We start from the raw sequence: 12,464 nt of genomic DNA, 5'->3' as shown, positions 1-12,464 counted from the left end.
AATCCAAATGTGCGAAGACTGATCGCACGGGAGAGAGATTGCTGCAGGCACAGGGCCAAGAGTTGCAAACATCTGGCTGCCCTCCTGCCTGGGAGCCTTTAGCTTAGGGGAACCCACAGACAGGTCCCATTCCTGGGGTGAGGGGAGGTTCTCCTCTTCATTGCCAGGAGTATCGCATGGAATGTGCAGGCTGGCCGGCCAGACTCCGCTGGCAGGAGGCAATGCCCCTGGGGCTCAGGAGTGGTAATCTACGCTCCGGACACAGAGCAGGATGAGCCTGGCAGAGGGAAGGGGCTTCCGAGGAGATCGCTCTGCACCACTTAACGAAACCCCTCTCTGAAGCAGCAGGTCTGCAGTAAAGGTCTGTGGTGCTGGTAGGCAGGGGCGGCTCTAGACATTTCGCCGCCCCAAGAACGGCGGCATGCCGCGGGGGGCGCTCTGCCGGTCGCTGGTTCCGCGGCTCCGGTGGACCTCCCGCAGGCGTGCCTGCGGAGGGTCCGCTGGTCCTGCGGCTCCACTGAAGCTGCGGGACCAGCGGACCCTCCGCAGGCACACCTGCGGGAGGTCCACCGGAGCCCTGCCTGCCGCCCTCCTGGCGACCGGCAGAGCACCCCCCGTGGCATGCCGCCCCAAGCACGCGCTTGGCGTGCTGGGGCCTGGAGCCGCCCCTGCTGGCAGGGCCCTGTGCTCTCTGGATGCCTGATGGAGGGAGGAGAGGTACCGACTAGTGCAGCCTTGAGCTTTTTGTTCTTCCAACTGCAATGGCAGGTTATGTCCATCCTGCTGTGGAACTCCAATGCTGAGGTCCACCCAGGCTCTGGCTTTATCAATGCGTACAGTCATTGGCCCCTCCGAACTCTGCTGCTGGTCGATATTTCAGTGCCAAAGAGACCACTCGGGCACCCGGTGACGAACTGTGGCTACCGCAATGTCTTTTAGCATAGCCCCTCCCCTCACTCCCTCTTCCCAATGTGCGCAGGAAATAGCCTACACACCTCAAAGTTTTCAGGCTGGCTGTTGTTCCAGCCCCTCATCACCCCGGAGGTATTGACATCTCCATTATACAAGTGGGGGCACAGGGAGGCAAAGCGATTTGCCTGTAACTAGAGAGGGGATCAGTGGAAGAGCCATGACAAAAACCCATGAGCTCCTGGCTCCCCATCCTGTGCTCGGGCTGTTAACCGCACCTCTCGGGCTAGACCCTGGCTATTGTATCCACCTCTCTCTTCTCAGCTCCATTAGCTTGCCCAGGCCTACTAGCCAGCCTCTGGGGAAAGGATTAATGGGAGGGCAGAGCCACTTGTTGGTGCTTGGGCTGAACAATGATCCCTGATGTGCCGCACAGCTGCGAGAGGCAGGCCAGCCGGGTGACACTGACCATCTCAAATCAAGGGGCTGCCCTCTGGAATTAGCGGCTGTGATGGGGTACCCCAGCCACCCAGGAATTATGTCTTGAGTCGGGGAGCAGAGCCTCCAAAACCACAGTGGGGGGGAGGGGAAGTGATAGCCCATGGATAACTTCCAGCTTATTAGGGGCTCCCCAATCTCTTATCTATTGCAGGGGCCCTGGAACAATTTTTATAGTGGGGGGCATTGAACGACTAAACTGTAACCCTGTGAACAATGGAAACCACCTCAAGCCGGGGGGGTGGCTTCTTCCACCACCTCTGATCTATGGGGGAAGGAAATGTTGGGCCAGAGTTGTTGCCTCGCTCGTCTGGAATGAGGAAGCCCTAGGGAGCAGTTGTGAAAGCTCCTCTCTCCCTACAGTGACCCCCGCCAATGCACGGCTGCCATCCGAGCGCTTTCCAAAGACGGTGCTGCCAGGTTACAGCCCAAATCAGTTTGAGCCTCTCAGAGTAGCAGAGCGGACGCGGGTCCCCGATGATCGAAGTGGGGTTGCCCCAGTCCTCCAATCAGTAACATGACCCTGATTTTCACCTTGTTTAACAATGCTCCCCCAGGCGCTCCCGCAAGGCAGTCCCGGCAGGCACATTCACAGCTGTGAGGAAAAGCTGCACCAAGATGCTCCCCTTGGAGTGGTGACAGCAGGTGAGCCGAAGAATGAAGACGAGCCAGGCTGGGGACTGAGGGAAGGGAAGACCGCTCCTCTGCCTCTGGATGGGTGGAGGAGGAAGGATTTTGACAGTCCTCTAGGGCAAACCCGAGGACAGTACTGGCTGCTGATCCAGTGCTCCAACTCAGTGTAGATGGGGGCATATTTAAAAGTTAGTCAGCACCATTAAGCAGGTCCAGGGGACGCCGGGTAACGAGCTGAGAGGTGAATCCATCGGAGACGCTACATTTGGGGTCACCAGTGGCTACAGACGCCAATAGTAAGATGTCACTGAGTTAAACAGAGCTGAGCGCAAAGGAGACACACAGTAGACAGGGCTTCCTGTGGTGGGATGGGCCCAGAATCTTCCTGTTCTTCATGGTGGCCCAGTCACACATGGCCCAATGGCCTCTAGCTTAATGAACACGATCCCCCTTTGGCCCTGATCTCCCTGCCAGGGCCCCTCTCCTTACTCTGCCCAGCCAGGTTGTCTGTCTGCGGGTTTCAGCCCGGAGCTGGACACCACAGAGCGCTCCATTCAGCTAAGGGGGCAGCCTCAGGAGCCTGTCGCTTTAAATGGCCCAGCCGGGCGGTGGCCGTTTGCTGTCCAGGATCGCCCTCCAGTCCTCGGCCCACGAGTGGAGCCTCCTGCTGGGGGGCTGCAGCTGCAGGTGCTTATTGTGACAGGCTGTGAAGAGAACGTGCTCCCAGCTGGGGTTCGGCTCGGCTCCTGAAAGACAAGGAGAGCAAAGCAGCTCAGGGAGGGGCCTCCTAGCACCATCATGACCCTGCGGGGGAGGCTCTGGGCCAGGTACTAGGTCCGTGTGCTGGTGTCGCACTCCCAGCAGCCTGCGATCTCTTCAGAGATGAGCCCATATCCAAACACACCCCATCTAGCTCGGCACGGCCCTGGTCCTCTTTGCTGTGGTATCTGCACAACTCGCAGTCACTAACGGACTTCATCCTCACAGCCCTCGGGGAGGTAGGGAAGTGCGATCCCCAGGTCATGGGCAGGGGAGTGGAGGCACAGGGAGGATTAGAGACTTCTCTGCACAGTAAATTAGTCTGCACCAGTGGGGTGTCAATTCTAGGGTGCATTAGTGTGTCCCGCGAGGACCCTGCTGGTGTGCACTAACAGTTCCCTAGTGCACAATAACGCTGTACTGTTTGAAACGGGACCATATCAATGTGCACTAGGGAACTGTTAGTGCACACCAGCAGGGTCCGCACCGGCCAGTTAGTGCGTGACAGGCTAGCGTGCACCTTGCAGGTGCAGACTAATGCACCATGTAGACAACCCCTAAGAGACTTGCCCAAGGTCCCATAGGGAGCCTGTGGTTGAACCAAGAGGTCTCCTGAGTCTCAGACCAGTGTCCTACTCACTAGACTTGCCCATCCACACCTTGGGGAGGCTCAGCTCTGAATCCGGATTTCTCTGCTGGACCCTCTCTCCACCCTGGGCTGACCCGGAACCAAACAGCCCTGGGTCTCTAAGAAAATGCTGATCCAATCTCTGGCAGGCATCAGCAGCACAAGGAGTTTTGGCAGCTCTTGCTCAATGATAACAGCCCGAAAAAAACATTACAGCCAACGTAGCTGGGAACACAGGAGGTGCCCTCGAGCCTGACATGCACAAGGCACTCAGCTTCAGCCAAAAAGTTCCATAAAGAAGTAAACAAAATACACAGGCAGGGGAACAACCCCAATCTACCTGCCCCCAGGAGTACCATACGGTTACCTTTACTGTATCCAATCTCCCGTACCTGTTATATCTGGTCTATCATCTATAAGCAGATCGCCAGAGATCACAGTTTTATCTCGCGTTAGGACAATCTGCTCCAGGAATTCTTGGCCAAAATGCTTCTCCACCCAGGCGTACTGGAAAGCAAGGGGGTGGCGCAGTTAGTGTGGCAGGTAGGGCAAGCTGGCTTCATCTGCAGCATGGCCTCAGCCCAGCTGAAAGGCAGCATCAAACACCAGCCACAGGCGCAGGGCGCTTGACATTAGTTTGCTAGCGAAAGACAAAGGTAAGGAACGACAGGGGGCTCTGGGGGCAGGGGTGGGAAGACACCCTGCCAAGTACATTGTTAGAGTTTGGGACAAACCTCAGTGAAACTGCTGAGGGTAGCAGCCACCCTGGGTTTGGGGTGAATGTAAGAAACAATAGAGGCCTCGGACCAAACCAAAGGCACTTGTCACTACATGTGAGGCCGCTCAGGGAGCTGAGCTAGGTGAGTGGAGGGTTTTTCGCTGGGTATTACCTGGTGGACCATAGAGGGGTGTGCCTGGGTGGGAGAGAGAAGAACCAGTGAAGCAGAGAAAGAAGGCAGCAAAGCACCAGACACAGCTACAGAGGCATTGGCTGCATGGCCCTGAGAAAAAGCTAAGAGGAGAGCTTTTGGGCTGAGTTGCTGGCTATAGAAAGGGGCGTGGAGCTGAGAGCAAAGAAACTGTCTCCTGCTGTTTGATTCCTACTGTGTTATGGGGAACAGGACTTTGTACGATCTTATAAACAAAGATACCTGACTCCAACATCGTCTCCTCCTGGTAGAAACAACCTGGAGGTTTCCTAACTGTAGCTAACCGCTAGGGCCAAAAGGGGTAACAGTATTAATGGCCCAGAAAGGACCCTGATTTCCCTCCAACTTGCATCCAACATGGTCCCAGCTGTGGATCTCCTGTTTGTTCAGCTCACTCGCCACTTGCTAAGACCCGAGAAATGCCTCATGCTTTAACCACTGATCATTTCCAGGATTGTGATGAAATGTAAAAACCAAGGTCCCACGTGCTTATAATTACCATAGCGTCTGTCTGCCATAGCACCTTCCACCCACGGAGTTCAGCACACTTCACAGACAGTAATTAGTTAAGGCCCCCAGTGCCTCCTGTGAGGTAGGCAAGAATCCACCCCCATTTTGCAGATGGGCAAACTGAGGTCAGCTGACTTCCATAAGGGAGCATGAGGGGCAGAGCTAGGACTAGAATGCAGGCGTCCTGGTTCCCAGACCTGGGCATTTGCCACAAGGCTATCCCTGCTCTCCTGTGTGGGTACTGAAGATACCAAGGATTAGCCCTGCCAACCGGCCCTTGGGTAATTGCTTTCTGCCTACCTAAATTTCCTCTGCAGTTTGAATTGGAGAGCATATACTTCACTTCCTGTCCCAAACTGTTACATAGTGTCCCTGTGCTCTGTCAGACAGCTGCCACATTCCATCTCAGAGGTGGCTGCCCCCCCATGGGTGACACTTGTGCTTCGGGGCCCAGTGTGCCTGCCCCAGACCCAGGGCTAACCCACCCACCCCCACTTCATTTCACAGAGCTCACTCCTGGGTTACCTTCTCATACGCGCAGTAACGGTACTTCTTGATCGGGCTCGTGCAGATGAACACGTCAGTGCTGCCGGGAAAAGAGAGCGAGCGAGAGTGGGGAAACGCACCAATTTAATTCCCTTTCTAGATCTAAAAGCACCCTAGGATCCAAGACGTACCCCTAAATAGTCTGGTCGCTGCTAAACAGACACCAGGCCCTGACTGGAACTCGCCGCCATCCACTGAATAGGGTTGCACGAAAAAGCATTTCTGGTGAGTGGGCACTGCGGTAACTAACACCGGCACACATCCAAGAGAGGGCACTAGGGAGGCAGACACCAGGAGGGCTCAGGTGCTACAGCTTGCTTAGCAAAATCTCTGCTGAAACTATGGCTCCTACTTTAGGAGTAGGCAAAACCTGAGGTCAGACAGGTCCCAGAGAGGCCTAGATATTAGAACTGGAAATCTCCATTCAGATGATGTTTATGCTCACTGACACGGACGGAGCAAACCAATCTATGTTTTTACAGTGTGTGTGTGTGCGCGCGCACACGTTTATTACTAACAAAAATTGCTCTCTCTCCGGAGCTCTGCCAATGCAGCTCAATTCCCACCTAAAAGAAGTCCCAGAACTGGAACAGCAGAGGGGGCTGTAAATCAGATTAACAGCTGCACCTAACTATGTGAGGGCTTTGCAACAGACACTATAGGATCACATTCATTTTCACCCATTGGAATCTAAACCACCAGCTCTCCAGCGGCAGAAGCCTAGAGCACAAACGCCCTGCTGCACTCAGACCCCCTCCCATCCACAATTGTGAACGTGTACTCACTTTTCCAATTTAGCCATTTGCTTCACGGCTTCCACAGCCCCTGGGATTGGATCCAGCTCAATGAAGAAATTCTTTGACTCCCATATGCTGATGGCTTTCTCCTGCAAGGGCAAACATCCCAGTTACTATACAGTCCATCCTGCTCCTCTCCTCCCTGCCCTGAGTTGCCATGTGCATTTTTTCCCTCTGATGACCCTTCTCCTGGAAAGAAGATGGTAGGTGTTCGAGAGGCTGGCTGGGTCCGACAGCAGGTGTGAGAGAGGGTACTGAACCAAAACTTGAATTCTCCCAAACCCTGCATCAGAGTCTCATGACCTAGGTCCGTCTGACGCAGATTAGCTTCCCAAATCTGCTGTACTACAGTGTTGTTCAGCATGGGGTGCTATGGGGACATTTTGTCTCCAGGAAAGAATCTAAGGTAGTAACCAAAATGCCCCAATTGGGGCAAGGTGCTATGGAAGACAAGCTGCCCCTCTAACCTCAAGGGTCCCTCTAAAAAATACCAGTCAAGTGAGTTCCTGAGCAAGGCAAATTCAGCAAGAGCCAGAGTCCCTGAGGGCAAGGGCTTGAACACTTTGTTATAAAGCTGTCAGGGAAAAAAGGGAGGCCTGAGGAAGGCAACGTGTATATAGACTGCATGGAGCAGAATCTTGGGACAAGGGAGACCGGGAGCTGCCTGTAATTTACACCTTGTAGCTGGATCTAGAGAACAGGGCATACCCTGTGCACCTGTCAGTCCTTGCACTGCCATAAATTGCTAGACTGTTAAGGAAAGCAGTCTTTTGGGGTCTCGTGCTCAAAAACAAAAAGGTGGAAGGAGTGTGTTTCTGCACATCTAGTTTGTCTTTGCTGTGGGATTGCTTCTTTCAGACCCCACAGCCAGCCTCCCTGGATTTGATCAACTATTCAGAGGAAGAGGTTTGCACCACACTGATTGAAGATCACAGAATCACATCTGTTCTCAAGCTACTGATCCAGGCCAGGGGCTAGAAACATGTGAGCCAGGCCTAAATTAAAGAAAAGTCCCATTTCCCCTGATTAAAAATAACATTGTGTTGGCCTGTGCATAGAGATCCCAGCTTGAGCACTGAGATCCTTGGGCAATGGCAGCACGCTCAGCCCCAGCCAGAGGAAGCAGTTGTGAAATTGTGTGGCAACCCAACTAGACCAACCAAGAAGCAGCCTTGAAAGATTCTGAAGGTAGCTGTGTGATTAAGGATTTGTGAGGACACAGAGGGCTTTTGCTTCTTTGCTTTGGGCAGAATCAGAGGGGCAAAGGTAGCTTTAAGCCACTTTTGTGCTCTGGAGTATTTGGGGGTTGCCCAGGGGCTGCCTGGTTCTCCGTGTAAGCTAGAGCAGCCTTAGGGCTGCTCTCACACTCTACTTGCCCTGACCTATGGGCCTTGGGAAGCAGAGAATACTGCAGAGCATGCCAGCCACACCCCTGGTTTCATCCTCACGGATGACCACGAATCTATACAGTCGCAGAATTGTTTTGCCTGGATGTGGATCCTTTGGTGGAGGGGAGAAATGGGACATTCTGGAGGTCTCACCCATAAGCAATTGGCTTAACAGGACAGGAGCAAGAGAAGGTTGAGTTGTGCTTAAGGGCTCGGTTGTGGCTTTGTCATGAACCCCAAGCACCAGGCAGTTCTGCTTCCCCTGGAGCAGATCAGAAGGCAAGGTGTGAATCTGGGCGTCACATTTTGCCTTCCAGATTCCCCTTTGCTCTCAGGGAGAAGTACCGTGTGTCAGGCCTGTATCTAGCTATGCTAGTCTGTGCATTGGGTGGTGGCAGAGCCAAGGGTTTGCCTCCGCACCACTCTGTCCACTCCCACCCTCTTGCATGGGGGATGTAATGGTCCAGCTTCCAGCACTGCTACCTGCGATCTAGGTCTCTGGTGCACAGGAGTACAGAGGAGCCTTATACTCCCTTGCACAGCTGGGCTACAGTCTGGCTCTAAGCATTAATTGCTCAGTGCTGGAGAGCACCAAAGCAAAGTCCATCCACCTGTCAGATAAGTCACGCTGAATGTGGGAGGGAGCAAAAGAGAAATCCCATCACTCTGCTGCCCCAGGGGAGCTGAAGGATAGCAGGAGACTCAAGTAGCGCCAGTGGTTTGGAAACAATCCTTCTTACACATCTTAGTGCATGCAACTCCTAGGGCTGCAATGCAGCTTGCCGAGAATCCCCCGTCCATGCGAAAAGAGCAGTTACTGTAACAGGTTATTAAGCTAAAATAATGTACATCACAACTCAAACTGCAGTGCATTATACCAGTGGGGGGAACATTTAAAAGCTATACATCATCGTTCTACGGCTGACATCCGAGAAGTCCGGCACCGGTTCAGCAAAGCATTTGCACACGTGCTTAACCTTCTTCCTGTGCTTAAGTGCTTTGCTGTACTGGGGATGCAGGAGCCGGCTCTGCTTCCAAAGTCAATAGGAGGTTTGCCACTATGTCAGTGGGAGCAGAGCTAAGCCTTTAGTGAGGCAAAACACCTGCCAGATCATCTCATACCAGGTCAGGATTGTTCCTGTGCTCAGTGCTCTGATCAGTCTAGGTTTAAAAGTCCAAGGACTGGAGATTCTACCACTTCCCTGGGGAGACTTTTTCCTGGTTTAATAGAGCTTCCTGATCTTCATCCAACATTTTCCTTTTCTTATTTGATCTTATTTATCCCTAGGAACTGTATAGAATCACCTCTTCCCCCAGGAATTAACACCCTTCTAAACCCCGTAGGCTATCAGACTATGGGCATTTAGCACTTTTACTCTTCCCTCCAAAGCCGATCCCCTCTCAGCTGTCTGATCACTTTGGGTGCTCTTCTCTGAGCTCCCTCCAATTTGTCAATATCGTTCTGTTGATGAGGTCCCAAATGGAGTGCAACATCCTGAGTGCTGTTGCCCAAATACCATACAGAAACAGCCTGACTCCCTTTCTCCAATATCAGCTGGACACTGTCTGGAACCCAGGAGGAAATCATGGCCCCACTCAAGTTTTACCAATAACGTCCAGGATTTCACCCCAAGAGTGTGTGGGTTTTAACAGGGGTGATGTCTGTTAATGTAATGGATACAATGAGATAACCCAACACCATGAACATCCCATACACCCAAGTTCTTGGGAACACATGGCAGTGGACAACCATTGCTGAAATCTCAGAAGAAACCACACTATCATAAGAACGTAAGAACAGCAACACTGGGTGAGACCAAAGGTCCATCTAGTCCTGTATCCTGACTCTGGCCGTGCCAGATGCTTCAGAGGGAATGAACAGAACAGGGCAATTTCGAGTGATCCATTCCCCTTTGTCCAGCCTCAGCAACTGGCATTTGGAGCATGGGGTTCTATCCCTGACCATCTTGGCTAATAGCCATTGAAGGACCTATCCTCCATTAATTTATCTAATTCTTTTTTCAACCCAGTTATGCTGTTGGCCTTCACAACACCCCCTGGCAATGAGTTCCACAGGTTGACGGTGCGTTGTGTGAAGAAGTACTTTCTTGTGTTTGTTTTAAACCTGCTGCCTGTTAATTTCATCGGATGACCCTTGGTTCTTGTGTTATGTGAAGCGGATAAATAATTCCCTGTTCACTTTCTCTGCACCATTCATGATTTTATAGACCTCTATCGATCAGATCCGACCTGGGTTGTCTCTTTGCTAAACTGAACAGTCCTAGTCTTTTTAATCATTCATACGAAAGCTGTTCCATCCCCCGTTATTTTTGTTGCCCTTCTCTGCACCTTTTCCAATTCAAATATATCTTTTCTGAGATGTTTCATACACTTAGCATCAGCCTTCTCATAACAGAGGGGCTTCCTTGTATCCCACCAATTCCAGGTGGCTTTCCTTCCAGTTATACAGATCAGACACCACCTTCTACAGCCCTGCTCTGTCCACCTTTAAGGCAATGAGGGTTTCACTGAGTAAGAACCATTTCGGGCCTACATTTGTTCACCACACTGTACCCATTTGTGCCATCAGAGACATGAAGCCTTTTCTTTGTTTCAAACACATTTTGTCACGTGCAAACATGATCTCTGAATTAAACTGTCAACTCCCACATGAGATTGTAAACTCTCTGGAGCAGAGACCTAGTTTCTGCAGAACCAAATGCACTGATGCCGGCTAAAGAACAATATAAAGAGAGTGTCCTGACTTTAGGTTTTAACTGGTAAAACAACCCAACATCATTTTTCAGAAGGATTTTAAGGTTGTTGTTTTAAATAAGCACTGAAAGGAAATGATTTCAGCTATTTTGAAATGTCAGTTGCTTTGGTTTGCTTTCAACTAATCTGCTGCATCATGGTCAGAGTGTTGTTGCTGGTAAACAATACAGCCAGAGATGAAGGCAACTGTTGAAGGCAATGTTGCAGCATTTGCATTAAGCCATACAGAATGTTCTCAACTGGAAATTATAACTGGGGAAGGAAAACTGGACCATACTACTTTGGAATTTTTAAATAAATTGTTTGAATTGATCAAAATAGAAAGACAGCCCGCAGCAAGAATCTGCATTAAAATCGACTTAATTTCAGGAAGAAAAAAAATCAACATTGAAAACACAATATATAAATTATTATTAATAATAATGATTTTAATTGTTAATAATTCTTCTTATTTTGTAGCCTGTAGGAACCCCGACCAAGGATCAGGGCCCCACTATGTTAGATGATACACAGACACATAAAGACAACAACCCCTGCCCAGGAGAGTTTACAGTCTGTGTGTCAGACAAATAATGAAGAATAACAATCTAATGCGGGAGGGGGAGAGGATCCATTGACTCACACTCAGCTCAGATCTCAGCTGGCCATACTGCTCCGACACCCAGAAGCCCCTGCGATCCTCCAGGGCAATGTACGGCTTCTCTGGGAACCTGGCCCTGAACTTCTTTAAGAATCCTCCTTCGAAGTCCGCCAGCACCCCATCCATGTCCACCAAGACGCGCAGGTGCCTGCACATGGCACTGCACGACCTGGCTCCGGAGCGGGGAGCCCTGCCCAGCCCCAGCGCTGTGAAGGGGCCGCAGTGCCTGGAGTGCAGGTGCAAAAAGCTGCTCAGTAAAATCATGGCCGAGCTGGGGATGGGGATGGGGATGGGATATCATGACGGGCACAGCCGAACCTGGGTCCCACGCACCCCCGTCCCAGGCAAGCCGCGAGGCTCCATCTCCCGCCGCCCCAGGGCTACCGAGGGGAGCCGAATCCACCCCCGGGCGCTAGCGGCGGCGGGCGGATGATCCAGGCGCAGAATAAATTCCGCCCTCTGCGGCCAACAAGCGAGCCGGCGGCCGCTAAGAGGAGGGGCCGGGCTGCCCCTGCCTGCGCGGAGCGGGGCACATCTGGCCAGCTGCGGGGGGCACAGCGGGGGCAAGGGAGCGCAGCGCGGGGCACATCTGGCCCGCTGCGGGGGGCACAGCTGGGGCAAGGGAGCGCGCCCTGCAAAGAGCCGTTTGCTGCCCAGCCCCTCGCCCCGTCCCGGAGCAGGAGGGCCGGGGCAGCGGTCCTAGGCGAGCCTGGCTATCGCCCTGGGCCCTGCGGCAGCCAGCAGCCCAACCCGGCAGTGTTAGCCCCAGTTCCTCTTCCCATTGACAGGCGGCCGCAGGCGCCGCCTTAAAGCGGCACCAGCCCGGGGGTGAGCCGGGACTCGGCGCTAGGGGAGCGTGCGGCTTTAAGGCCGCTCCTGGAGCAACCCCCCTCCCTCCTTGCTCACATCGCAGCTCGCAGCCCCTTCCCCGCGCCCCTCTGGGCTCAGCGGAGACCTCCCACCGGGGCACGGCCGCTCGGGGGTCCTGCGCTGCAAGGAGTGGGGACAGCACTGGAGAAGTAAGGCGAGGGGCCCCCAACCTACCTCCTGCTCCCTCGCCTTGCCCTCTACTCGCCCCTTCCTGCCTGGCCCCCCAGGAGAAGGCCCTGTTTTGCTTGGGCACATGCATGTGTTGTGTGTTCAGTGGTCTCTCATCAGGGGGTAGCCGTGTTAATCTGTATCCACAAAAACAACAAGGAGTCCGGTGGCACCTTAAAAACTAACCAATTTATTTGGCCATAAGTTTTCGTTGGGCTTATGCCCAAATAAATCGGCTAGTCTTTAAGGTGCCACCGGAGTCCTTGTTGTTTTAGTGGTCTCTCGGTAACTCAGGCAGTGATTTTTGGAAATAGAGCCTTAAAGTGAAAGGTCTCATTGCTATCTTTAGCAAGCCCTAGTGATGCCTGGGGCTGGCCCCTTGTCAGACCCCACAAAGTAAACAGGGCTGGCGCT

The 12,464-nt window shown here is 52.8% G+C and overlaps 1 protein-coding gene across 2 annotated transcripts; it reads right to left on the bottom strand.

The window, feature by feature from the left end:
- Nucleotides 1–619: 619 nt before the first annotated feature.
- On the bottom strand, nt 620–11,910 carry NT5M (5',3'-nucleotidase, mitochondrial). 2 transcript variants are annotated; one of them, XM_039492860.1, is made up of 5 exons: nt 10,995–11,908; nt 6,198–6,298; nt 5,392–5,452; nt 3,820–3,934; nt 621–2,786 (listed from the first exon to the last, which is right to left on the bottom strand). In XM_039492860.1, exons 1-5 carry the CDS (start codon nt 11,274–11,276, stop codon nt 2,629–2,631), a joined length of 717 nt encoding a protein of 238 aa, XP_039348794.1. In that variant the 5' UTR covers nt 11,277–11,908; the 3' UTR covers nt 621–2,628. The 2 variants fall into 2 exon arrangements, with proteins under 2 accessions (XP_039348795.1, XP_039348794.1); XM_039492861.1 differs by lacking the exon at nt 3,820–3,934 and having other exon boundaries at nt 620–2,786; nt 10,995–11,910.
- Nucleotides 11,911–12,464: the final 554 nt, after the last annotated feature.

Source organism: Mauremys reevesii, linkage group 10, assembly GCF_016161935.1.
Source record: "Mauremys reevesii isolate NIE-2019 linkage group 10, ASM1616193v1, whole genome shotgun sequence".
In the NCBI taxonomy this organism is placed as follows: Eukaryota; Metazoa; Chordata; order Testudines; family Geoemydidae; genus Mauremys; species Mauremys reevesii.
The sequence above is the reverse complement of the archived record's forward strand: the minus strand, read 5'-3'. Positions and strand labels throughout refer to the sequence as shown.

Excerpts from the sequence above, each read along its gene's own strand:
- NT5M (XM_039492860.1), bottom strand. The coding sequence starts at position 11,276 with ATGATTTTACTGAGCAGCTTTTTGCACCTGCACTCCAGGCACTGCGGC. Across the intron at positions 6,299-10,994 it reads AGCTGAGATCTGAGCTGAGT|GAGAAAGCCATCAGCATATG; the intron begins GTGAGTCAATGG and ends TTGCCCTTGCAG. Across the intron at positions 3,935-5,391 it reads GTTACTGCGCGTATGAGAAG|TACGCCTGGGTGGAGAAGCA; the intron begins GTAACCCAGGAG and ends CTTGCTTTCCAG.